Source organism: Hemitrygon akajei, chromosome 1 (assembly GCF_048418815.1).
Source record: "Hemitrygon akajei chromosome 1, sHemAka1.3, whole genome shotgun sequence".
NCBI classification, from domain to species: Eukaryota; Metazoa; Chordata; class Chondrichthyes; order Myliobatiformes; family Dasyatidae; genus Hemitrygon; species Hemitrygon akajei.
Genome location: NC_133124.1, coordinates 65,628,328 through 65,654,989, shown reverse-complemented (window position 1 = coordinate 65,654,989; position 26,662 = coordinate 65,628,328). Strand labels below are relative to the sequence as shown.

Genomic DNA, 26,662 nt, shown 5'->3' with positions numbered 1-26,662 from the left:
CTTGCAGGAGTTCTTTGACAAACCGGGTGGATAAAAAGGAACCAGTAAAAGTGTTCTTTCTGAATTTCCAGAAAACATTCAACAAGATGCCAGTTAGAAAGTTACAAAACAAGGGCAAACAGTGTTGTGGGTAACATGTTGGCATGGACAGAAAGACAAAGAATCAGGATAAATAGAGCCATTTTCAGGTTGTTAATTAGTAACTAGTGAGGTGTTATAGATAAGTAGGTAATGTGAGATTATGTAAATTGATGCATTTTGGAAGGAAGAATGGAAAAATAAACTGATACTGCAAAATGCTACATGCAAATTAATCTTGAAATCCTAGTACATAAACACAAATGTAGACATGTAAGCACAAGAAATTATTAGGAAGGCTCATGCTGCATATTGTTTCAGAAACAGAAAACCTACAGCACAATACAGGCCCTTCGGCCTACAAACCCATGCTGAACATGTCCTTAACTTAGAAATTACCCAGGGTTACCCACAGCCCTCTATTTTCCTAATTTTTCTTTTTGTTCTTCATATTTAAGAAATGATCGATTAATTCCTGGAATGAATGCTTGATGTATGAAAACAGGTTAAACTGGTTAGGTCTATACTTAATGGAATTCAGAGTGAGAATTGATCTTTATAAAATTTTGTATAAGATTTTGTGGAGGGCAGTATGGTGAATATTAAGAAGATATTTCACTTGGTGCAGTGTCTCTGGATCTAGACCCTGATGGCGCTGCGTACGGCGGCCGTGTTACAAGCTCCATTCCGAATCTACAGTATACTACTGATTTCTACAATTTTCTTAGCATTTTCAATTCAAGTACCTGATAGTCACAAAAGATGCGATAGACTGACCCTTCTGAACATCGGAAAGATGGCATTTACCCACTATGTGCTGTTTTTCCTGCACTGGGATCCCCTGCTTGCGTGATCCATCGGAGACTTATCTCTTACACCTCCACTGCCTTTGAAGAAGTGCCGCAGGCAAGGGAGAAGGGCTGGCATCCTGGTGAGGCTGAACAAAGGAATGTTATTTTTTGTGCTTAGCTGATGGAGGAGATACCGGACCATGCTATCAAGCCCTCTGGGTTCTCCCTGTTGCGGGTAGACAGGTTGAAAAACCTCTCAGGAAAGAGTAAAGGAGGTCAACACTGCTTGATGCAACCCCCAGAATGTGCATGCTCTCAAATCCTTTTGTTCCCTAGACCTGGAGTACCTGGTGCTGCTGTGCAGACTCTACTGGCTGCCTAGGGAGTTCACAACTGTTACCATCACAGCGGTCGGTGTACATTCTGCCGCAGGCTGATACTGACCTTGCTCTGAGGGAACTGTACAAAACCATGAACATGATGGAGTCTGCACCTCCAGCAGCTGACTTCATCGTCGCCAGTGACTTTAATCGAGCGTTGCTGACAAAAGACTCTCCGAAGTTTTGTAGCACATCCAGGTGAGCACTAGTGGAGATAAGACACTTGACCACTGTTTCACTCCTGTCCACAATGCTTACAAACCTCTCCTTTGCTCAGGTTCTGGAAAATCAGACCACTCTTCAATCCTGCTTTTGCTGATATACAGACAGAAGCTGAAACAAGAGGCAGCCATAGTTAAAACCCTCCACTGTTGGTCTGACCAATCGGTCTCCATGGTGCAGGACTGCTTCAATGACGTCAACTGGAATGTCTTCCATGATGAGGATGTCTCCAAGTTCACGGATGGAGTCACGTGCTTCATTCGGAAGAGTATTGATGATGTTGTTTCCCCCAGAAGTTGGTCAGGGTCTTCCCGAACCAGAAACCCTAGATCAATAGTTCCGTGCGAGCAGCACTTACCGCGCGACATAGAGACGTTGCCAGCAATCAGCAGGAGCTCAAGAAAAGCAAAGATATCAAGGCTGCAAATCAACAATACAGGGACAAGACTGAGTCAAGATTCACAACAAATAGCACACGCGACTTGTGGCGAGGGTTGCACAACATCACAGACTTCAAAGCCAAATGTTGTGGTGCTGCCAACATCATGGCCTCTCTCCCAGATGAGCTCAATCGCTTTTACACTTGGTTTGATGTCACTAACTCTGAGCCTCCGAGGAAAGCCACACTTCAACCTGCAACCTGGTCATCTCTGAGGCAGAGGTACGCAGATGCTTCCAACGTGTGGACAGTCACAAGGCTGCGGGACCAGATGGCACCCCAGGGCAAGTACTCAGGATGTGTGCAGTACAACTGGCAGGTGTGTTTCCTGTTATGAATGTACCACAGCTCTGAGGGGCCGAAGGGTGCGGGACCAGCCCCCTCCTTCCGGAGAATCGCAAGATCGCTATTAATTCGGGTCTTGGACCCAGGAAATGAGAGACAATGCAACGGATTTGACCATTGTTCTTAGAGACACCTGTGTGAATTGCAACTCTATAGTACGTGCCAGCTATCAGGGACATGGACACCCTCGGGCAATGTGGGGTGGGGATTGCATCACCCTACCTTGATTGACATTTACAAATCTGCCAGTCATGATAAAAAGGAGACTGCAGGAGGCAGTACCCCAGCGACACACCAGAAGGACAGACCATCGCTCATCGCTCCTGTGAGGATGGGAAGCTGTTCGGGAGCCATGTGTGATTCGGTTCCCCTAGCTTGGGGAACGAGTGGCTGATAACCCCGAAAAAGACTTCGAAATGACAACGGGGAACCCACGTTCCCGATTCAACGAGTTGAGTCCAAAAGGCTGGCAAGTTTATTTTCTCTCTCCAACACGTGAGACCCCGGCGGTCCCTGAAAGGCTAAAAGACTGTATGAACTCCAGAGACTTTGATATTTCCATCGGACAATATTTTTACCCCTAGACAAACGATAGAGCTACTTCTTATTGTTGATTATTACTATACCCGCGCTTTAGATTGAGTATTGACGATGTATATTATCTGAATGTTTGTATTAACCTTACTTTTGTGCCCCTTTATAAATAAAAACGTTTAAAAATAGTACCATCAGATTTCAGCGGACCTCTCTCTCTTTGCTGGTAAGTGACCCAGTTACGGGGTTCGTAACATTACAGACATTTTTAATCTCTCCCTCTCCCAGTGTAGAGTGCTCTCCTGCTTCAAATTATCCACCATTATCCATGTACCAAAAAGGGACCAAGGTAACATGCCTGAACAACTGGCATCTTGTTGCACTCACCTCAATAATAAGCAAATGCTTTGAGAGGTTGGTCAAGGATTACACCTGCAGCTTGCTACCACCCAGACAGGACTTCCTACAATTCGCCTACTGAAACAGCCGATCAACAGACTACACAATAGCTACTGCTCTACATACCATCCTTACAAACCTGGAGAAGAAGGATGTTCATGTTAGAATGCTGTTCTTGGACTACAGTTCAGCATTCAACAGCATAATTCCCTCCAGGCTCGACAAGAAGCTCAGAGACCTTAGCCTTGACTCTGCCTTGCGGAGCTGGATGCTGGACTTCCTGTCAGATCACCAGCAGGTGGTAAGAGTGGGCTCCCTCACCTCCACCCCTCTGACTCTCACCACAGGAGCCCCTCAGGGCTGTGTACTAAGTCCCCTCCTTTACTCCCTGTATACCCATGACTGTGTCGCCACCCATAGCTTTTACCGACAACACTACATTGATTGGCCTAATCTCAAACAATAACAAGGTGGCCTACAGAGAAGAAGTCATCTCTCCGACACAGTGGTGTCAAGGAAACAACCTCTCCCTCAATGTTGCTAAAACAAAGGAGCTGGTTGTGGACTACAGGAGGAATGGAGACAGACCAACCCCTATCGACATCAATGGATCTGGGATTGAGAGGATGAACAACTTTTAAGTTCCTCGGCATCCACATCACCGAGGACCTCACGTGGACTATACTCACCAGCTGTGTGGTGAAAAAAAGCACAACAGCGCCTCATTCACCTCAGACGGTTGAGGAAGTTTGGTATGGGCCCCCAAATCCTAAGAACTTTCTACAGGGGCACAATTGAGAGCATCCTGACTGGCTGCATCACTGCCTGGTATGGGAACTGTACCTTCCTTAATCGCAGGACCTGCAGAGAGTGGAGCGGACAGCCCTCTGTACTTGTGAACTTCCCATTGGACATTTACAAAGACAGGTGTGAAAAAAGGCCCGAAGGATCATTGGGGACCTGAATCACACCAACTACAATCAATTCTAGCCGCTACCATCTGGGAAACGGTACCGCAGCATAAAAGCCTGGACCAACAGGCTCTGGGACAGCTTCTTCCACCAGGCCATCAGACTGATTAATTCACGCTAATTTGAGTGTATTTCTATGTTACATTGACTGTTCTATTTATTATAAATTACTACGATTGCACATTGTACATTTAGACGGAAGCATAATATAAAGATTTGTACTCCTCATGTATGTGAAGGATGTATGAAATAAAGTCAATTCAATTCAATTGGCGGCATAGTTTCACAGTAAGAGGCCATCCATTTAAGACAAAGATGAAGAAGAATTTCTTCTTAAAGGTCAATATTCTTTGGAATCGTTTAGAGTTAGAGACATGTGGAGATGTGAATACATTGAAGTTGGAGATTAACAGATACTTGAACCATAAGGGAGTCAAAAGGAGAATGTGTGAAAAATGAGTTATTGCTACAATTGGATCAACCATAATCTGTGCAGATCTCAAATACCAAATGGCCTACTCATGCACCTGTGTCTTATGTTGCAATGAGTAAAGCTTCAGTCACACTGCCAAGTATTAGTGACTTGCCCAGATGAGTGCAACTCCGAACACACTGAAGAATTAGAGTTGCATTCATCTAGGCAAGAATCACTTAAATGAATGCAACTCCAAAAGCATATCTTGACTGTTACTACAAAAAAAGGCTAATGGCAGCAAGTGTGTATGTATACCTGAGTGCTTTTTCTCCAACATTTTTCTTGACACATTGATTCCAACCAGTATTTCCCAAATTTGTTTTCCCAAAGACGTTGGAAAAGGTTTGAGATTCTGCTGAAGCAGCTGCATCATTATCAGTAACAAAAATCTAGCTCACATGCTGACAGGTAATTGCAAGGGTGCCAGCAAAACATCAGTGATGGATTAAAAATACTGTCATTCAATGAGAGAATAGCCAATTCCACAGAACTACAGGGAGGTGCCATAGTAATATCAAATTCTGTCAAGGGAAATGGCAGGATATCCTCAAAGCCTTCTTGAACACAGGTACACAGAACTAAACTGGTAGTAATTAAGATGGCTTGGTGGGTGCTTGTGCTTCTACTGCAGCAGATATAATTAGCAAAATTAGTGGAGAAACTGAACTTGGAAATAGTAGCAAAGAGTATGCAAAGGGATTTGAACAAGTACATTGAATGAAAGAAATGGTAAACAGAGAACGTTGTGGAAAATATATAAAATTATGTACCAAAGTTCAAAGTAAATTTATTATCAAAGTACATATATGTCACCATTAACAACCCTGAGATGCACTATCTTATGGGCATACTCAATAAATCCACAGGAAAATAACCTTAACAGAATCAATGAAAGACCTTGGAAAATACTTGGATGTTCAACCAGTGTGCAAAAGACAAGCTGTGTAAATACAAAAGAAAGAAATAATAAATAAACAATAAATATTGAAAACATAAGATGAACAGTCCTCGCAAGTGAGTTCATAAGTTGTGGGAACATTCCAATGATGGGGCAAGTGAACATGAGTGAAGATATCCCCTCTGGTTCAAGAGCTGGATGGTTGAGAGGTAATGTTCCTGAACCTGGTGGTGCAAGTCCTGAGGGCCTGTAACTTCTCCCTAATGACAGCAGTGAGAAGAGAGTTTGTACTGGGTGGTGGACATCCCTGGTGATGGACGCTGCTTTCCTGCAACAGCGTTTTGTGTAGATGTGCTCAATGGTGGACAGAGCTTTACCTGTGATGGACTGAGCCACATTCACTAAATTTTGGAGGATTTTCTGTTCAAGCAGATTGGTGTTTCCATACCGAGCTGTGATCCAGACAGTCAATATACTCTCCACTACACATCTATTGATGTTTGTCAAAGTTGGAGATGTCATGCCAAATCTTCACAAACTCCTAAGTAGAAGCACTGCCATGCTTTCTTCGTAATTGTACGCACATCCTGGGCCCAGGGTAGGTCCACCAAACTAGTAACATCTAGGAATTTTAAGTTACTGACCCTCTCCACCTCTGATCCTTCAATGAGGACTAGCGCATAGACCATTGGTTTCCTTCTCCTGAAGTCAATAATCAGCTCCTTGGTCTTGCTGACATTGAGTAAGAAATTGTTATTACAACACCACTCAGCCAAATTTTCAATCTCCCTCCAATATGATGATTCATCACCACTGTTGATTTGGCCTATGTCAGTGATGACATCAACAAACTTGAATATGGCATTGGAGCTGCGTTTAACCACACAATCATAAGTGTAAAGCGAGTAGAGCAGGGGATAAAGCACATCTGAACTGAATGGCATCTGCAAGTGAGGAACTCCAGGATATAATTGTACAAGGAGGTACTGAGGACAAGGTTATGGAGCTTATTGATTAGTTTTGAGCTGATGATGGTGTTGAATGCTGAGCTGTAGTCAATAAAGAGCATCTTGATGTATGCATTTTTGTTGTCCAGATATTCCAGGGTTGAGTGAAGAGCCAATGAGATGCATCTGCTGTGGATCTGTTGCTCTGGTAGGCAAATTGGGGAGGATCCAAGTTACTTCTTAGGCAAGAGTTGATAATGTTTCATCAACAACCTCTCAAAACACTTCATCACTGTGGATGTAGTGCATGATAGTGATTGAAGCAGGTTACCATGTTCTTCCTAGGCACTGGTATAATTGAAGCCTGCTTGAAATAGGTGGGTACCTCAGTCTGCTGAAGCAAGTGGTTAAAGATCTCCATGAACTCTCCAGCCAGTTGATCAGCACAGGTCTTTAGTAGGTGGCCAGGTACCCCCATCTGGGCCATGATGCTTTCGTAGGTTCACTCTCCTGAAGGCTGCTCACACGTCAGCCTCGGAGACTAAAATCACAAGATCATTGTAGGCTGTGGGAATTCGTGCTGGGTCCTCCATGGTTTTACGGTCAAAGTGAGCATACAAGGCAATGAGCTCATCTAGAAGTGAAGCCCTGCTATTACCTATGTCTCCTGATTTAACTTTATAACAGGTGATAGTATTCAAGCCCTGTTGTAACTGACAAGTATCCTTTATTCAAGTTTAGTCCAGAATTGACACTTCACCCACGAAATGGCTTTCCGGAGATTGGACCTAGACTCCTTGTAACTTTCTTAGTTATCGGAGTTGCATGCCACTGATCTGGCCCTCAGCAGGTTATGGATTCATGGTTCATCTGGGGCTCCTGTTTGATGAAGATTCTAAATGATTTATAGAGTATAAAAACTATATATTCAAATGATAAAAAAACAGCACAAGTTAGTCTTTCTTGTTGGAAGGTTGAAGCACAAGGAAGTCTTGCAGAGATTGTGCAGTACCTTTGTGAAACACATTTTGAGTACTACAGGCAGTTCTGGTCTCTATGCCTAAAGAAAAGAATATTTGGCTTATTGTAGTTGCAAGACAGATTAATTGCTTCCTGGAATGAAGGAGCTACTCTATGAAGAGCTGCACTGAGCAAGTTTGGTCTAAACTAACTAGAGGAGATCCTGCTGATTAGAAGAATCCAGGTGATCCTGATGGGACAAAAGATGTTGAGTCAATTTGGAAAGGAAGATGCCTAGGGACAGATTACTCAAAGATTCTAAACTTGAGGATATAGTTTCAGGTCAGCCACATAGAAGTTAGATAAGGAGAAATTTCTTTACACAGATTGTAACTGGGTTTGAACTACCCATTCATGTTCCTTCATATTTTACACAGGCTTTCCGGTCTATCAACGCCAAGAGTCTTTTTGTGTAAGTCACACTTCAGTTGTAAGAAATCCTATCAAAACATTTATCTGAGTTCTCGGAAGCTGGCTTACAATGTTCTTATCCCACTCTGTCTGGCTAGCCATCACTCATGCCCCATTTTATTTACCACAAACAGATTTCATTTTTAAATTACCATCTACAGTACACGTAATATCTGAACTAGTGGCATCTTCTTCATCACTTTATGATTTAGGATTAGTGTGGGTGGATTTCTTGGCTAGGTAAAAGCAGAAATTTATAAGGCTACAGATATTGTGTGGGGAAGAGGGCAATAAGAGATGCACAATTAACCAGTCTGCATTTTACCAATCCAATCAAAAGATATGGTGGATGAGTGAGAAGTGGGATTTGAGGATGATTAGATATGGAATATTATCACTTGCAATAATCTATGCATTGCTGCAAGCAAGACTAGTGAGCAAGACTGACAGTGAAACCAGAATAAACAGTAGTTACCTAGAAACAGGACATTAAACTGTCAAATAATACAAAACAGCTCATCCTGCACAAAACAACAGCCAACAAATCACTGCATGGCAGTTACCTCTCTTGTCTGCTGAGACAATGGATACGGAATTGACTGTTACTGCTTCCAGCAATTGTGCATCCCTTTATCTTGCAAGAACACAATAAATGTACTAGTGATGCTAAGTACATTGCAATTATCTATGCCTCATTATTTCCGTTGCAGAATAACTGGTACTGTGTATCTGAGGTCAAAAATAAGAAGATCATACAGTTTAAAATGGGGCTAAGGGGATGGTGCAGGAGGGAAGGCTTCAGATTTTTGGATCATTGGGGTCCCTTCCAGGGAAGGTGGGACCTGTACAGAAGGGATGGTTTACACCTTAAATGGAGGGGCAAACATCCTTGCAGGAAGGCTGGCTAGTATAGCATGGGAGGGTTAAACTAGAGTTACAGGGAGATGGGAACCAGAGCACCAGAGCAGATAGTGGAGTGGTTGTGGGGAAAGATGTTGATAAGCCTACATATAAAGTTGTTAATTGAAAGGTTGAGCATGGTGGGCCAATGTGCTGAGATGTGTATATTTCAATGCAAGGAATATTATAGGAGTAACACCCTGGGAAAGGTTTCACTGCAAATGTAATGGTCTTTCTGTAGAAGCAATGTTTGGGTTATGGTTAGAGATAACAGGTGTGTTAGAATATGAGCCCTCCAATGATGGGAGTATGTTTTGTGCCGTGTGCCTGACACTGGGGTGATCTGGGTCTTTTGTTCAGCGGGAGATGAAGAGAGAAGTTGCTGGAGAGAAGAGCTCGTAGGATTCAACCTGGAGCAGAGCCATGACCCGACGAAGGCTGGGGAGATCGAAGGAGGATCGGCGAAGGGGAAAACATGAGCGTCAACTTGTGCACATTAGACTGTTCTATTAAAATGGGCTCTTTTCTATTTTTGCTTTTTCTTCACTAACCTTGTCGTCAAATTAAGAATTATAAAGCTCAATCATTTAATTTCATGCAGTGTACTGTCTGTATATCATGGTACTGATTTGTAATAAGGTAACAAATCATGCAGCATCTACACCAATAGGGAGGGTTTCTGGGTGGGCTCACATCTGAATCTCACACGTTTGATGGGGACAGAGATTGTCTTCCTTAGACTTACACAGCTGACAGAACCTGAGTGTTTCATGGGAAGGCAGATGAGCTTAGGGCATGGTTCAGCACATTAAAATTATGGCACTGTAGCCATTAGTGAGACTTGGTTACAGCAGCAGCACAACTGGCAGCTCAGTGTTCCAGGGTTCTGTTGTTTTAAATGTGATAGAGCGGAAGGGATTAAAGGAGGAGGGGTGACATTACTAGTCAGGGAAAATGTAACAGAAATGCTCAGACAGGACAGAATAGAGGGCTCATATACTAAAGCTATAAGGGTGAAACTGAAGAATAAGAAAGGGATGACCATGTTATTTGGATTATATTATAGATCTCCCACATGTCAGTGGGATTTAGAGGAGCAAGCTTGCAGGGAGAGTGCAGACTGTTACAGGGTTAATAGATTTTAACTTTCTACATATTGACCGACTTCCATACTGTAAAATGGCTGGATGGAATACAGTTTGTCAAGTCTGTTCAGGAAAGTTTGCTTAGTCAGTACATAAAGGCCTAAGTAGAGAGAGAGCGATACAAGATCTCCTTTTATGGAATAAGACAGGAAGGTGACATAAGTTTGGGAACACTGCATCTAGTGATCATAACACCTTTCCTTTCAAGACTATTATGGAGAAGGATAGGTCTGCTCTTTGGGTTGAGATTCTAAATTGGAGATAAGCCAATCTTGATTGTATCAGAAAGGATCTGGCAAGTGTGGATTGGGACAGGTTGTTTTCTTGCAAAGGTGCAATTGATAAGGGAGAGGCCTTCAAAAGAAAAATTTTGAGAGTACAGACTTTGTATATTCCTGTCAGAATAAACAAGTTTAGGGAACCTTGGTTTTCAGGAGATAGAGGCCCAGGTTAAGAAAAAGGAAGTGCACAGCAGGCATAGGCAGGAAGGAGCAAATGAGGTAGTTGGAACACTTAACCAGGAAATCAGGAGGGCAGGAGGTTGTTCTAGCAAAGTGAAGGCAAACCCCAAGGGATTCTACAGATATAATAAGAGCAAAAGGAAAGTAAAGAACAAAATAAGGTCTCTGGAAGATCAGAGTGGTCATCTATGCATATAGACGAACGAGGTAGGGAAGATCTTAAATGGAATTTTTGTATCTGCATTTACTTGGGAGATGTTCACAGAATCAAGTGAGGCAAAGCAGCAGTAATGATGGATCAATAGAGGAGAGGTGTTTGCTGTCATGAAGCAAAGAGTGGAAAAACCCCCAGGCCTGACAAGGTGTTCCCTCGGACCTTGTGGGAGGCTAGTGCAGAAATTGCAGGGGCCCTAGCAGAGATATTTAAAATGTCCTTAGCCACAGGTGAGATGCCAGAGGATCGGAGGACGGCTAACATTGTTGCTTAAGAAAGGTTCTAGGAATAAGCCAGGAAATGATAAGCTGTCGAGCCTGACATCAGTAGTGGGGGAGTTATTGGGAGGTATTCTAAGGGACTAGGTATATAAGTATTTGAATAGACAGCTACTGATAAGGGATAGTCAACATGACTTTGTGCATGGTAGGCCATATCTAACCAATCTTACAGTTTTTTTTGAGGAAGTTACCAGGAAAGTTGATGAAGGCAAGGCCTTTGATGAGGTTCCGCATGGAGGTTTCGTCAAGAAGGTTCAGCACAGGTCCTTCAGCCTACGATTTTGTGCCAATCTGTTAACCTACACGAAGATCAACTTAACTCTTCCCTCTCACATAATTGTCCATTTTTATTCATCTATATGCCTACTGAAAAGCCTCTTAAATGTCCATAACGTGTCTGTCCCTACCATCACCACAGGCAACACATCTATCATTTGTCAGCCCAGCACCTCATTCTACCAATGTCCTATGACAACCTTCTCTACTATCCATACCACCACCAACCTTCATGGCATCTGCATTCATACTAACCCATCCTTCCACTTCCTTATCCAAGTGATTTACAAAAATCAGAAAGAGCAGATTCCTGCAGAACACCACTGATTACCACACTCTGGGCAGAATACATCTCATCTACTTCTACCCTCTGCCTTCTGTGGACAAACCAATTCAATACCAACAGCCAAGTTTCCCTGGATCCAATGGCTTTATGAGTTAGCCACTGATGGGAAACCTTGCTGAAAGCCTTACTAAAATCAATATACCTCACATCCATTGCTCTACCTTCAGCAATTTGTTTAGTCACTTCCACAAAGAATTTAATTAGGCTCGTGAGGCATGACCTGCTCCTCACGATGTCATGCTGGCGAACTCTGTCAGAATATGCTTCTCCAAATGCTCATAAACTCTGACTCTAAGAGTCCCCTCCAATAGTTTGCCCAGCATTCTCATAAGAATCAATGGTCTTTATTTTACATGATTATCCTTATTATCTTTCTTGAACAAAGGAATAACATTTGCCACTCTCCAATCTTTTCGTATTACTCCTTTGGACAGTGAGGATCTACCCTACCCCAATTAAATATTTTTTGATACTGGTTGCTCCTATCCCTGTCCAAGACTATAATAAAGGTGAGGGAGCTGTAGTCACGGTCTACAAAATGCTTACCCACTGTGAGATCTATCTCCTGACCAGGTTCATTGCCTAGTACTAGATCCAGTCTTGCCTTTCCTCCATTCAGCTCACCTACATACAGTATTTTCAGAAATCCTTCCTGGCCACCCCTAAGGCACAAACAATAAGGTGCAAGGACATAACAAAGTAGATTATGAGGTCAAGAGTCCATCTTATCATAACAGTTTTGTGCAGCTGTGTCAAAACTGTTATGTAATTAGAATGAATTTAACAAAGAAAGAAAAAACTGTTTAAAGTAAATTGGGGATAATAACTATTTATGATTGACAGAATCACAGTGCTGGACATTCAGTTCACCAAGTCTGCAAAATCATCGAGCACCCTTTTAAAGTAACCCTATACTAATCACTTTTTTTCATTCTTCCCACTTTGCCATCAACTTCCCTCAATTCTAAAGGGACAATTTAAAGTGATCAATTAACTGATCAACTTATTTGTTTTTGAGATGTAGAAATAAACCAGAGTAGCCAAGGGAAAACCTTCAAAAGAATCTGCCATCTCCATAACAAACTCAAGTCACTGGAGCTGTCAGGCATCAACACTACCTGCTGTGCTGTTATACCACTTCTGATTGTCTCAGGTGATACTATAAGGAAAAGTAAAAATATGGAAAACAAAGTATCATAATGAATTATAATTTTGAGAATGGAACTTACCCCTGTTGGAAAAATATTTAACTGATTTCCAGCCACATCTAGAACTTTTAGCTTCCTTAGAATACATAATTCCTGGAGAAGTAACACAAAACAAAAATAGTCATATGTTAGTCTCTCCTTTTCCCTTTATAAGCAACAGTACTTTCTCAGTGTAATTAGTTACAGTAAATAGTTTAATAGTTTTAGAGATTCAATTTTAGTTAAATCTCTAGTTTCATAGTTAAAACATTTTAGTGTAAAAAAATTCTCCATGTGACTTACCTGTAACTATTTTATGGAGCTGCGATGATTTGTCTTTTTTAAAGAGATGGCTAAAGATATACAGATAAATTGGTTGTTATCTTGCAAAATTTGATAGAAGGAAACATTTCTGGCAGAGTAGAAACTAAAAGTAACACTGCATTTCAAGAAAGGAGGGGGAGGTAACAGGAACGAGGCAGTTAGCTCAGTTTTAAAAATTGGTAACAAAGCACAACATGGAGCCCATGGCATGTAGGTTATCTGCTCTTGCAAACAATCAAGCTCATACACCAGGGTCGACCAAAAATGTCATCTTATACCTCTAAATGAGACAATAACAAATTCCAGCTATATTTGGAACAGCTCCAATCAAAGCCAATAAGAAATAACCTAACAGGGACTTAACAAGTGAACCAAATATTTTGTTACTATCAGAATCAGATTTAAAATGTTAGATATTTTTACAATGATTTCAACTGAGTAGATTCTATGGTTATACTTAATTGCCATTTTATTTTGAATTTGACAAAAATATCAAGTTACACGTATTATTTAACTCGGCTGAATGAATCCTTACTTGAAGGTTGAAGCTTCAACTCAGGACAGGAGTAAGTATTCTGTACTGACATTATTAAAGGAGTGCTGTTCTGCCGAGGCTTGCTACCTTTCAAATCAGACAACGATTCAAGATCCTGTCTGCCAACTCAGATGAGTGTAATGATACTCTATACCAGGAGTCGGCAACATTTTTGCCTCTTTGGGCCAGATTGCACATTAATGAGTGGATGGTGGGCTAGATAAATGCAATATAAAACTTGAAATATGGGAATTATCCATTTAAATACATCTAGTTATGTATTGCCTCAAATTAATGAATAACGCATGCTAGAAAATCATTTGTGCTTAAGGTTGGTAGCCTACCCCTGTTCTATACCATTGTTTTCAGATTTCTAAGTTCGCCCAAAGTCTCTGCTTCAAAGAGCCCCAGTAAAATCAACTTCATTTATTTGTCTTTAATAAGATTTTCTGCCAATTTAATTATGCACGCTAGAGCAATTTTCAATGGTCAGATAACGTAACATCCACAGATCTTTGAGGTAATGAAAGAAGCCACGTGGTTACAATGAGAACCTTCAAATACATACTGACAGCAGTGCAAGTCAGACTGAACACAGGTCACTGGAGCTATGAAGCAGCAGATCTACTAGTTGCACCCACTATGGTATAATGAAGTAAACCAATGGATGTAATGGTGTAGAATTTCTACTAGAGCTATCAGAGTTGTTCGACAATTTCAGCAAGAGATACACACAAACCTACGGAAACTTAATACATAAACTTCTTCTATTTATTCCACATAGCCAATTATGAAAATTCCTGTGGAGATAAGTGTATACATATACTTTAAGGCTCTATCACATCAACTTACTTCTGGAAGCTCCTGGATTTGATTTCTTGGCACAGAAAGTTTCTTTAAATTAGTCAAATATCCAATGTCATGTGGAAGTGATTTAAGTTTATTGTTTGCTAAATGCAGTTCACAAAGCTGCTGCAAGAGACAAAGTTTATGCGGAATGCTCTCCAGTTGATTAGTGTTCACATAAAGATATTGGAGTCCCATCAGCCTGCAATAATAAAACAATGAACAGAGAGAATGCAGAGGAGATTTACAAGGTGTTGCCTGGATTGGATGGCGTACCTTATGAGAATAAGTTGAGTGTACTTGGCCTTTTTTCCTTGAAGTGACGGAGGATGAGAGGTGACCTGATAGAGTGTATAAGATGATGAGGGGCATTGATCATGAGGATAGCCAGAGGCTTTTTCCCAGGGTTGAAATGGTTAATATGAGGGGGCATAGTTTTAAGGTGCTTGGAAATAGGTACTAAGGGGATGTTAGAGGTAACTTCTTCCACACAGAGAGTGGTGGTGCATGGAGTGCACTGCTAGCAGCGGTGGTGGAAGCGGATACAATAGGGTCTTTCAAGAGCCTCTTAGATAGGTACATGGTGCTTAGAAAAATAGAGGGCTTTACGCTAGGGAAATTCGAGGCAGTATCTAGAGCAAGTTACACGGTTGGCACAACATTGTGGGCTGAAGGGCCGGTAAAGTACTGTAAATTTGTATGTTCTATGTTCTAAATCACCTGATAAAATTATATAGTGACACCTTCTGTAAATAAAAGCCAGAGAAATTTTGAGAAGGTTAAACTGGATCTAATTTTTATAAATGCCTCCAATATTTTACTATGACTTTGTAAAGAGGTGGGTATCTATACTTACATTACAGAGTAATCTTACTGAGATGATGCTGTATTAAGTGAAAGTTCTGGATTTTTATCAAATAGCAGATTAAAAGTTATTCTAATGCAGGGGACAATACAGCTTGATAAGCTTTAAATCTAACATTAAGTAATTCACAACATCATGAAGAAAACTTTCTTCTTAACATTAAGAAATATGGAACTTTTAACAGCTGTCTCACTACTCACAAAATTCATGTAAGTAGCAAGTGATATTCTGCAGTATTGGGATTTAATTATGCTGAAATATATGACCTGTTTATATCTAAAAGCTGAATTATTTTCTATCCTGAACATCCTTTATGAATATCCTATCAGCTGCTTGATGTTTCTTAACAGTAATATAAAAAAGTCAGACTTTCTGAAAATGAATTGTCACAAGCTCCTATTAATTAGATATTCATAAATTGGTTAAGCATACTCTATTCAGATTCCCTACTATTTAACATATTGTAACTACTGAGCTAGAAAGTCTGTGTTTTTGTTATTATAATTGTTGTGTTAGTTAAGCTACAGCTGTAAATTATATGATAAGGTTTAAGATTAGACTTGGGTCCCCAGGATAAAATTGTAGCATTTTCAGGATGGACTATAGCCATACAAAAATGATAGATGAAGTCAGCAACATGTAATTACCAAGGCTTATTATCTGGGGTTATGTATGAAAGCTTTGAATAAGTCTGGCCAGTATTCACCTTCAAGACAGATGGAGAGGCAGTTGTGAAAAAGGAAAACTTCATTATTGAGACAGCTTGTTTGCAGAGTGATACTACTATAGAAAGATAATAGAATGTTATTTCCAGTACCTGTTTATTTCATCAGGCAAAGTTGTTAGCTTGTTGTCATTCAGATTCAAGAAAACTAATTTTTCTAAGCTCTCTGAAATGACAAAAAAAGCATGAATTTAAAAGAAACAAAACAACAATTGTACAGAATAGCATTATTGAAATACACATGGGATCAATTGGCTTTACTCTAGCAATTTTATCCATTATCATTGTATGGAAAGTTTTAAGTAGGGATTTAAGGGAAAGTTGATGCTCTTTAGATAGATAGATAGATACTTTATTCATCCCCATGGGGAAATTCAACATTTTTTTCCCCAATGTCCCATACACTTATTGTAGCAAAACTAATTACATCCAATACTTAACTCAGTAAAAATATGATATGCATCTAAATCACTCTCTCAAAAAGCATTAATAATAGCTTTTAAAAAGTTCTTAAGTAGTTTACTTAAATACATTGAGTCCTAACCCCGGCACTTTAACATATCTTACTCCTGGCGGTTGAATTGTAAAGCCGAATGGCATTGGGGAGTATTGATCTCTTCATCCTGTCTGAGGAGCATTGCATCGATAGCAACCTGTCGCTGAAACTGCTTCTCTGTCTCTGGATGGTGCTATGTAGAGGATGTTCAGGGTTTTCCATGATTGACCGTAGCCTACTCAGCGCCCTTCGCTCTGCTACCGATGTTATACTCTCCAGTACTTTGCCCACGACAGAGCCCGCCTTCCTTACCAGCTTATTAAGACGTGAGGCGTCCCTCTTCTTAATGCTGCCTCCCCAACACGCCACCACAAAGAAGAGGGCGCTCTCCACAACTGACCTATAGAACATCTTCAGCATCTCACTACAGACATTGAATGACGCCAACCTTCTAAGGAAGTACAGTCGACTCTGTGCCTTCCTGCATCTGTGTTGGCAGTCCAGTCTAGCTTCTTGTCTAACTGTACTCCCAGATACTTGTAGGTCTTAACCTGCTCCACACATTCTCCATTAATGATCACTGGCTCCATATGAGGCCTAGATCTCCTAAAGTCCACCACCATCTCCTTGGTCTTGGTGATATTGAGACGCAGGTAGTTTGAGTTGCACCATATCACAAAGTCCTGTATCAGTTTCCTATACTCTTCCTCCTGTCCATTCCTGACACACCCCACTATGGCCGTGTCATCAGCGAACTTCTGCACATGGCAGGACTCCGAGTTACATTGGAAGTCTGATGTGTACAGGGTGAACAGGACCCTGTACCCTGGACCCTGTTAGTACCTAGCTCAAAGAACAAAGTTGGATGAAAAGTAACAATACGGCATACCTTTAAGGTGATTGGAGGGAAGTATAGGAAGATGTCAAAAGTAGTTTTTTTTTGCAGTGTACAATAAAGTGTATGGAATGTACAGCTGGGTGAAGTGATAGAGACAGAAACATTAGGGACTAGAAAGAGACTATGAGGTAAGCACATAGATGAAAGATCAAGAAAGGCCACATGGGAAGAAAAGGTTAGATTGAGCTTGGATTAGTTAAAAGGTCAGAATGATGTTGTGGGCCAAAGAGCCTAGACTGTGCTGTCATTTTCTATGTTCTATTCTACTCTCTATGCTTAGTCCTGATGTAAGATCTCAGCCCAACTTCCTCCCGTAGATGCTGCTGAGTTGTTCTAGCAGTTGGTTTTTTGCTCTAGATTGCATCATCTGCAGTCCCACCAATATCCATCAAAGGAAAGGCTGGGGTTTGCACATTTATTTTTCCTTCTGATTTTAACCGTTGTATATTTTTGTAAAATTCTACAAATATACTTAAAACCAATGTGTGAAAAACAGCCAAGTATGCAAATAAAGCGAGAAATTTAATAGAAAAGAAACAAGCATGATCACCTGTGCTAACCAATCTTTTTTCCCAATGGCTCAAATTCTCTCCATCATGCAAATAAAAAGTAAGAAAAATACCTGGAAGGTGGCAATTCATACGAGGGGTGATTGGTAAGTTTGTGGCCTAAGGTAGAAGGAGTCAATTTTAGAAAACCTGGCACATATATTTTTCAACATAGTCCCCTCCTGCATTTTACACTTAGTCCAGCAGTTGTGGAGCATATGGATCTTGGAACTCCAGAAAGTGTCCACAGCAGGGGTAATTGATATGTTTGTGGCCTAAGGTAGAAGGAGATGAGTTATTAACTTCAAACTTTCTGCATAATCACTCAAAGAGTTGAACAGCATGTGCATGTAACGAGAGCTGTATAACTAATCTTCTTCTACCTTAGGCCACAAACTTATCAATCACCCCTCGTATATGGTCTCTAAAATTAAGGATACATAGAAACATAGAAAATAGGTGCAGGAGTAGGCCATTTGGCCCTTCAAACCTGCACCGCCATTCAGTATGATCATGGTTGATCATCCAACTCAAAACCCTGTACCTGCTTTCTCTCCATACCCCCTGATCCCTTTAGCCACAAGGGCCATATCTAACTTCCTCTTAAATATAGCCAATGAACCGGCCTCAACTGTTTCCTGTGGCAGAGAATTCCACAGATTCACCACTCTCTGTGTGAAGAAGTTTTTCCTCATCTCGGTCCTAAAAGGCTTCCCCTTTATCCTTAAACTGTGACCCCTCGTTCTGGACTTCCCCAACATCGGAAACAATCTTCCTGCATCTAGCCTGTCCAATCCCTTTAGAATTTTATACGTTTCAATAAGATCCCCCCTGAATCTTCTAAATTCTAGTGGGTATAAGCCTATTCGATCCAAACTTTCTTCATATGAAAGTCCTGCCATTCCAAGAATCAATCTGGTGAACCTTCTCCGTACTCCCTCTATGGCAAGAATGTCTTTCCTCAGATTAGGGGACCAAAACTGCATACAATACTCTAGGTGCGGTCTCACCAAGGCCTTGTACAACTGCAGTAGAACCTCCCTGCTCCTGTACTCAAATCCTTTTGCTATGAATGCCAACATACCATTTGCCTTTTTCACCACCTGCTGTACCTGCATGCCCACCTTCAATGACTGGTGTACAATGACACCCAGGTCTTGTTGCACCTCCCCTTTTCCTAAACAGCCACCTTTCAGATAATAATATGTTTTCCTGTTCTTGCAACCAAAGTGGATAACCTCACATTTATCCACATTAAATTGCATCTGCCATGAATTTGCCCACTCATCTAACCTATCCAAGTCACCCTGCATCCTCTTAGCATCCTCCTCACAGCTAACACCGCCGCCCAGCTTCGTGTCATCCACAAACTTGGAGATGCTGCATTTAATTCCCTCGTCTAAATCATTAATATATATTGTAAACAACTGGGGTCCCAGCACTGAGCCTTGCGGTACCCCACTAGTCACTGCCTGCCATTCTGAAAAGGTCCCGTTTACTCCCACTATTTGCTTCCTGTCTGCCAACCAATTCTCTATCCACGTCAATACCATACCCCCAATACCATGTTCTTTAAGTTTGCACACTAATCTCCTGTGTGGGACCTTGTCAAAAGCCTTTTGAAAATCTAAATATACCACATCCACTGGTTCTCCCCTATCCACTCTACTAGTTACATCTTCAAAAAATTCTATAAGATTCGTCAGACATGATTTTCCTTTCACAAATCCATGCTGACTTTGTCCGATGATTTCACCTCTTTCCAAATGTGCTGTTATCACATCTTTGATAACCGACTCTAGCATTTTCCCCACCACCGATGTCAGACTCTCTATAATTCCCCGGTTTTTCTCTCCCTCCTTTTTTAAGAAGTGGGGTTACATTAGCCACCCTCCAATCCTCAGGAACTAATCCAGAATCTGAGGAGTTTTGAAAAATTATCACTAATGCATCCACTATTTCTTGGGCTACTTCCTTAAGCACTCTGGGATGCAGACCATCTGGCCCTGGGGATTTATCTGCCTTTAACCCCTTCAATTTACCTAACACCACTTCCTTACTAACATGTATTTCCCTCAGTTCCTCCATCTCACTAGACCCTCGGTCCCTTACTATTTCCGGAAGATTATTTATGTCCTCCTTAGTGGAGACAGAACCAAAGTAGTTATTCAATTGGTCTGCCATGTCTTTGTTTCCTATGATCAATTCACCTGTTTCTGACTGTAAGGGACCTACATTTGTCTTGACCAATCTTTTTCTTTTCACTTATCTATAAAAGCTTTTACAGTCAGTTTTTATGTTCCCTGCCAGCTTTCTCTCATAATCTTTTTTCCCTTTCCTAATTAAGCCCTTTGTCCTCCTCTGCTGCACTCTGAATTTCTCCCAGTCCTCAGGTGTGCTGCTTTTTTTTGCTAATTTATATGTTTCTTCTTTGGACTTGATACTATCCCTAATTTCCCTTGTCAGCCATGGGTGCACTACTTTCCCTGGTTTATTCTTTTGCCAAACTGGGATGAACAATTGTTGTAGTTCATCCATGTGATCTTTAAATGCTTGCCATTGCATATCCACCGTCAACCCTTTAAGTATCATTTGCCAGTCTACCTTAGCTAATTCACGTCTCATACCTTCAAAGTTACCTTTCTTTAAATTCAGAACCTTGGTTTCTGAATTAACTATGTCACTCTCCATCTTAATGAAAAATTCCACCATATTATGGTCACTCTTACCCAAGGGGCCTCGCAAGACAAGATTGCTAACTAAATCTTCCTTATTGCTCAATACCCAATCTAGAATGGCCTGCTCTCTAGTTGGTTCCTCGACATGTTGGTTCAGAAAACCATCCCGCATACATTCCAAGAAATCCTCTTCCTCAGCACCCTTACCAATTTGCTTCACCCAATCTATATGTAGATTGAAGTCACCCATTATAACTACTGTTCCTTTATTGCACACATTTCTAATTTCCTGTTTAATGCCATCCCCAACCTCACTACTACTGTTAGGTGGCCTGAACACAACTCCCACCAGTGTTTTCTGCCCTTTAGTGTTATGCAGCTCTACCCATATCGATTCCACATCCTCCAGGCTAATGTCCTTCCTTTCTATTGCGTTAATCTCCTCTCTAACCAGCAATGCTACCCCACCTCCTTTTCTTTCCTGTCTATCCCTCCTGAATATTGAATATTCCTGGATGTTGAGCTCCCATCCTTGGTCACCTTGGAGCCATGTCTCTGTGATCCCAACTATATCATATTCATTAATAACTATCTACACGTTCAATTCATCCACCTTGTTACGAATGCTCCTCACATTGACACACAAAGCCTTCAGGCTTGTTTTTACAACACTCTTAGCCCTTATACAATTATGTTGAAAAGTGGCCCTTTTTGCTTTTTGCCCTGGATTTGCCTACCTGCCACTTTTACTTTTCACCTTACTTTTTGCTTCTACCCTCATTTTACATCCCTCTGTCTCTCTGCACTTGTTCCCATTCCCCTGCCACATTAGTTTAAATCCTCTTGAACAGCAGTAACAAACGCTCCCCCTAGGACATTGGTTCCAGTCCAGCCCAGGTGCAGACTGTCCTGTTTATATCGGTACCACCTCCCCCAGAAATTTGAATCCCTCCCCCTTGCACCATTTTTCAAGCCACGCATTCAACTGAAATATCCTCCTATTTCTACTCCAACTAGCACGTGGCACTGGTAGCAATCCAGAGATTATTACCTTTGTGGTCCTACTTTTTAGTTTATCTCCTAACTCCCTGAATTCACCTTGTAGGGCCTCATCTCATTTTTTACCTATATCGTTGGTACCTATGTGCACCACGACCACTGGCTGTTCACCCTCCCATTCCAGAATGTCCTGCAGCCGCTCAGAGACATCCTTGACCCTTGCACCAGGGAGGCAACATACCATCCTGGAGTCTCGTTTGCGGCCACAGAAACACCCATCTATTTTCCTTACAATCAAATCCCCTGTCACTATAGCTCTCCCATTCCTTTTCCTTCCCTCCTGTGCTGCAGAGCCACCCATGGTGCAATGAACTCGGCAGCTGCTGCCTTCCCCTGATGAGACATCTTCCCCAACAGTATCCAAAACAGTATATCTGTTTAGGAGGGAGATGACCCCAGTGGACTCCTGCACTACCTGCCTACTGCTATGCTGTCTGGTGGCCACCCCTTCCCTTTCTGCCTGTGTAGCCTTTACCTGCGGTGTAGCCAACTCACTAAACGTGCTATTCACGACTTTCTCAGCATCGCGGATGCTCCAGTATGAATCCAATCGCAGCTCCAGATGCTCAATGCGGTCTGCCAGAAGCTGCAGTTGGACACACTTCCTGCACACATAGTTGTCAGGGACACTGGAAGTATCCCTGATTTCCCACATGCTGCAGGGTGAACAAACCACGGGGCTGATCTCAACTGCCATGACCTACCCAATACGTTGCCTCAACTTTTGATACTTTCTCCTTTGAAAGGAACTTACCCGGCCTTACCTCACTTGGAGTGAAGCTTGTCCTCAGCCTCTGCTTGCCAAAGCCTCTCGAGACAAAGCCTTCCTACTCTGTCTCCCTCTACTCTGTCACCCGCTCCATCTAACTGTTCTCTTTAAATACTCCCGCTGCCTCATGGTCCGACTTACATGCGCTTGCGCAGTCGTGTCCCCGTTAAACAATCAATGCAATGTGATCTAATGCTCATCTCACTTACACACAACCTGAAGGATATCCAAAATTAATCATAATCAGGTTTAATATCACTGGCATATGTCATGCTCTTCCTTAATGGTTGCAATAAGAAGAGGGCACATCCTGGGTGCTAAAGGTCTTTAATGATGGATGCCACCTTTTTGAAACATCACCTTTTGATGATGTCCATGATGCTGCCCTATGATGGAGCTGGCTGAGTTTGCGACTTTGTGCAGCTTCTTCCAATTCTGTGCAGTCGCCCCTCCATACCAAACAGTGATGCAACCAGTTAGAATGTTCTCCACAATACATCTGTAGAAGTTTGCTGAAGTCTTCAGTGGCATACCAAATCTCCTCAAACTCCTAATGAAATATTTCCACTGCTGTCACCTCTCTTTGTACTTGCATCAATATGTTGGGCTCAGGATAGACCTTCATAGATGTGGCACCCAAGAACTTGAAATTACTCACTCTTCCCACTGTTGATCCTTCGATAAGGACTGATTTATGTTCCATCGACTTCCTCTTCCTGAAGTCCACAATCAATTCCTTGGTCTTACTAATATTGAATGCAAGGTTGTTGTGACAGCACTCAACCATTCAGTTGGCCTGCTCGTCAACAACTGAAATTCTGCCAATAGTTGTGTCATTGGCAAATTTATCAATGCCATTTGAGCTGTGCCTAGCCGCACAGTCATGGGTGTAGACAGAGTAAAGCAGTGGGTTAAGCACGCATCTTTGAGGTGCACCAGGAGGGATACTATTTCCAATCCGCACTGACTGTGGTCTCCCATTGAGGAAGTCAAGGATCCATTTGCAGGGGAAGGTACAGAAACACAGATTTTGGAGCTTGTTAATTAGTACTGAGGGTATGACGGTGTTGAACACTGAGCTGTAGTCAATAAACAGTAGCCTGATGTAGATATTGCTATTGTCCGGGTCATTCAAGGCTGACTGGAAAGCCAGTGAGATTGCATCTACTGGATATTTCCTTGGAAGAAAACTGTCATACAGTATTGAAAGTGCCAGTGTAATTACAATGGGAAATTTATTTTGCAAATGTAATCACTGTAATCTGATTTGTTAACAGTAGTAGTCTGCCGAGGCTAGGCGGCAGCTCACAGACACCACCTCTTACCTGTTAAACAGAACTCCACCATGAAGCATCAGAACATAGTCTCCCACACCATCACCAACCTCATCAACTCTAGAGATCTCCTAGCCACCAACACCAGCCTCTTAGTTCCCATACCCTCCACTGCTCATTTCTGCCTCCTTCCCAAAATTCACAAACCTTAATGTCACTGTAGTTCCAATATTTCTGCCTGCTCCTTCCCCACTGAACTTGTGTCCTATACCTCAATTTAATTTTGTCCCCCGTGGTTCAGACCCTTCCTACCTACATCTGTCACAATCTCATTCTCTCCATCACTTCAATCACTTTCAGTTCGCTGGCCCTGATCACCTCATTTTCACTAATGATGCCAGATCCTATAGATATCCATCTCCCATCAAGGTCCCCATTTCTTTCTGGACAACAGACATAACCAGTTCCCCTCCACCACCACCCTTCACTATTCCCACTTTGTCCAAACTAAAGGTGTAGCCACGGTTACTTGCATGGGGCCCAGCTATGCCTGCCTTTTCATTGGCTACATGGAACAGTCCAGTACTGGTACACACTAGTAACTGTCCCCAACTCTTTCTCCACTACATTGACGTCTGCATCAACACTGTTTCTTGCACCAGTGATGAGCTCGTCAGTTTCATCAACTTTGCCTGCTACTTCCATTAGACCATAAAATATACAAGCAGAATTAGGCTATTTGGCCCATTGAGTCCGTTCTGCCGATTCTCCACCTTGTAGCATATGGAGTAGGTCGCATTCCTAGCGGCTCTCTCTCTTTTAATATATTTTATATTCCACTAACAGATCCCTTTTAGTTTTGATGATTTACTACTTTTACTGAAGGATTTATTATTTTTACTGAAGGATTCATGACTTAATTACAATGGCCGGAAAAAGTCGTTCTGGTATTCAATTGCGTAGCGGCAAGACTTTCCTTGAAATGGAGCAAACGGAACAAACCAAGAAAACGGAGGAATCTGTTACACTAGCGGGAATATTTTCTTCAATACAAGACATGAAGTCGGAATTCGGATCGCTTAATATTAATATTGATAAGCTGGCCGGTTCAAACACGAAGCTCGATAAAGCTATTTCTACGATTCAAGACTCTCTGGAAAACTTGGACTCTCAACTTCAAACACTTCAGCAGACTACAACCCGAATCGAGACTGAGCATGATCTATTCAAGCAAACTATTAAAGATCAAGGAATGAAGATATCTTCAATGGAAAAGAAAATTAATGAAATTACCTCGGAACTATCTAAAACGAAGAAAAGAATGGTTGATTTAGATAGTAGAGGGTGTCGCAGGAATCTATGTATTCTGGGACTGCCTGAAAATACTGAAGCTGGCGATCTGTCAAAATTCTTTTGATATGCTGTACTCACTTTTCAATGAGACCCTCGAAACTAGCCCCTTAATTGACAGAGCTCACAGAATTCCATTTTTTTGGCGTTCAGCCGAATTACATCCTTGAGCAATTGTACTTCCTTTGCATTATTATACGACTAAAGAAGCTATTATTCGAGAAGCAGAAAGAAACGGAAATTATTCTTCAATTCGACACAAATTCGTACAGTCGAAGATTATCCACCCGAAATCTTTGCCGAAAGGAAAAAATATCGAGAAGTTATCAGTGAAATGTATAAATTAAATTTAAATCCCTCCCTTTGCTTTCCAGCAAAGCTGATAATTTTTCCTGAAAAATCTCAATCACTGAGAATCTACTCTCCTCAGGAGGGATGGGAGTATATAAAAAACCTTAAAGTTAAGCCTACTAAATAAAATATTAAAGTTACTCCGATTACACAATAGGCAATTTTGAAGTATCTGCTGTATGAGTTGTTTATGGAGCTTTTGAGTTAAGTACGTGTTATACCTTTTCATTCTCTGGTATGGGACGTGGTCCATTTAATTTTTTCTTTATCTTATTAATAATTAGTACATATATAACTGTCATGTAGGGAATCTTTATAGTATTGTACTTTAGTGGTCTGTGTAGGGCCTGTTGTGTATTAACCTTCTTATTGCTTTTATTTGCTTCAATACTTATAGTTTTAGGTCTGTTTATATATATATATGTATATATATATTATATATATATATATATAATATATATATATATACACACACACACACACACACTCATTTACTTTTCTTTTTCGAGAGAAAGAATATTGTTTATAACATTATTTGCCTGGATTTATTCCTTCTTTTGAATATATGTTTAAGCTACTTTAGCTGATTCTAAGATGGCCGTTGTTGATTATGTTTTTATTAATGTTAGACATAACATTATAGTAGTTGAATTCTGTTTGTGCCTTTTATTATGGCTATTTTCCGTGGGATTTTTGCTTTTTTAAAATTATACGGAGCTGCAAGATAGAGAACAGGGTCAAAGGTTATTAGGAAGCATGGGACCAGCCTATCGGTTCCTTCATTTCTATCTATTGGGTGGGGGGAGGTGTCTATTAGAGTAGGTTCTTTTCTTGATTGGGCAGTTCTTTTGATGGATTTCTCTTTCGTAGATGCGTCACTCCTTCTGGTTGTACCCGCCCCTTTTGGTTTAATCTGTACTTGCATAACATTTCTTTTATACAATATTAAACTCAATTTTAAACATGGATGTTAATAAAATCAATATAATATCTTGGAATTGGAACGGTGTCAATCATCCCAATAAGCATAAAAAGATTTTTAAGAAATTAAAAACACTTAATGCTGATATTATTTTTGCGCAAGAAAATCATATACGAAAACAGGTTGAGGACAGGTTTTTTCGCTTCTGGAAAGGGCCCTTATTTCACTCGTTGTCGGATAGTAAAACAAGAGGCATTTCTATACTTCTTAGCCCCAAAATCCCTTTTGTACACCTTAATACTA

General features: G+C 41.2%; 1 protein-coding gene across 1 annotated transcript in view; it reads right to left on the bottom strand.

Annotated features, from left to right (window-relative positions):
- lrrc69 (leucine rich repeat containing 69) overlaps window positions 1–26,662 on the bottom strand; it is a 57,225-nt gene that overhangs the window by 12,349 nt on the left and 18,214 nt on the right. The window contains exons 3-5 of the mRNA XM_073044588.1: window positions 16,108–16,180; window positions 14,432–14,627; window positions 12,763–12,834 (exon numbers count right to left, since the gene is read on the bottom strand). Of these exons, the coding sequence (XP_072900689.1) occupies window positions 12,763–12,834; window positions 14,432–14,627; window positions 16,108–16,180 (341 nt within the window). The remainder of the gene's footprint in view (window positions 1–12,762; window positions 12,835–14,431; window positions 14,628–16,107; window positions 16,181–26,662) is intronic.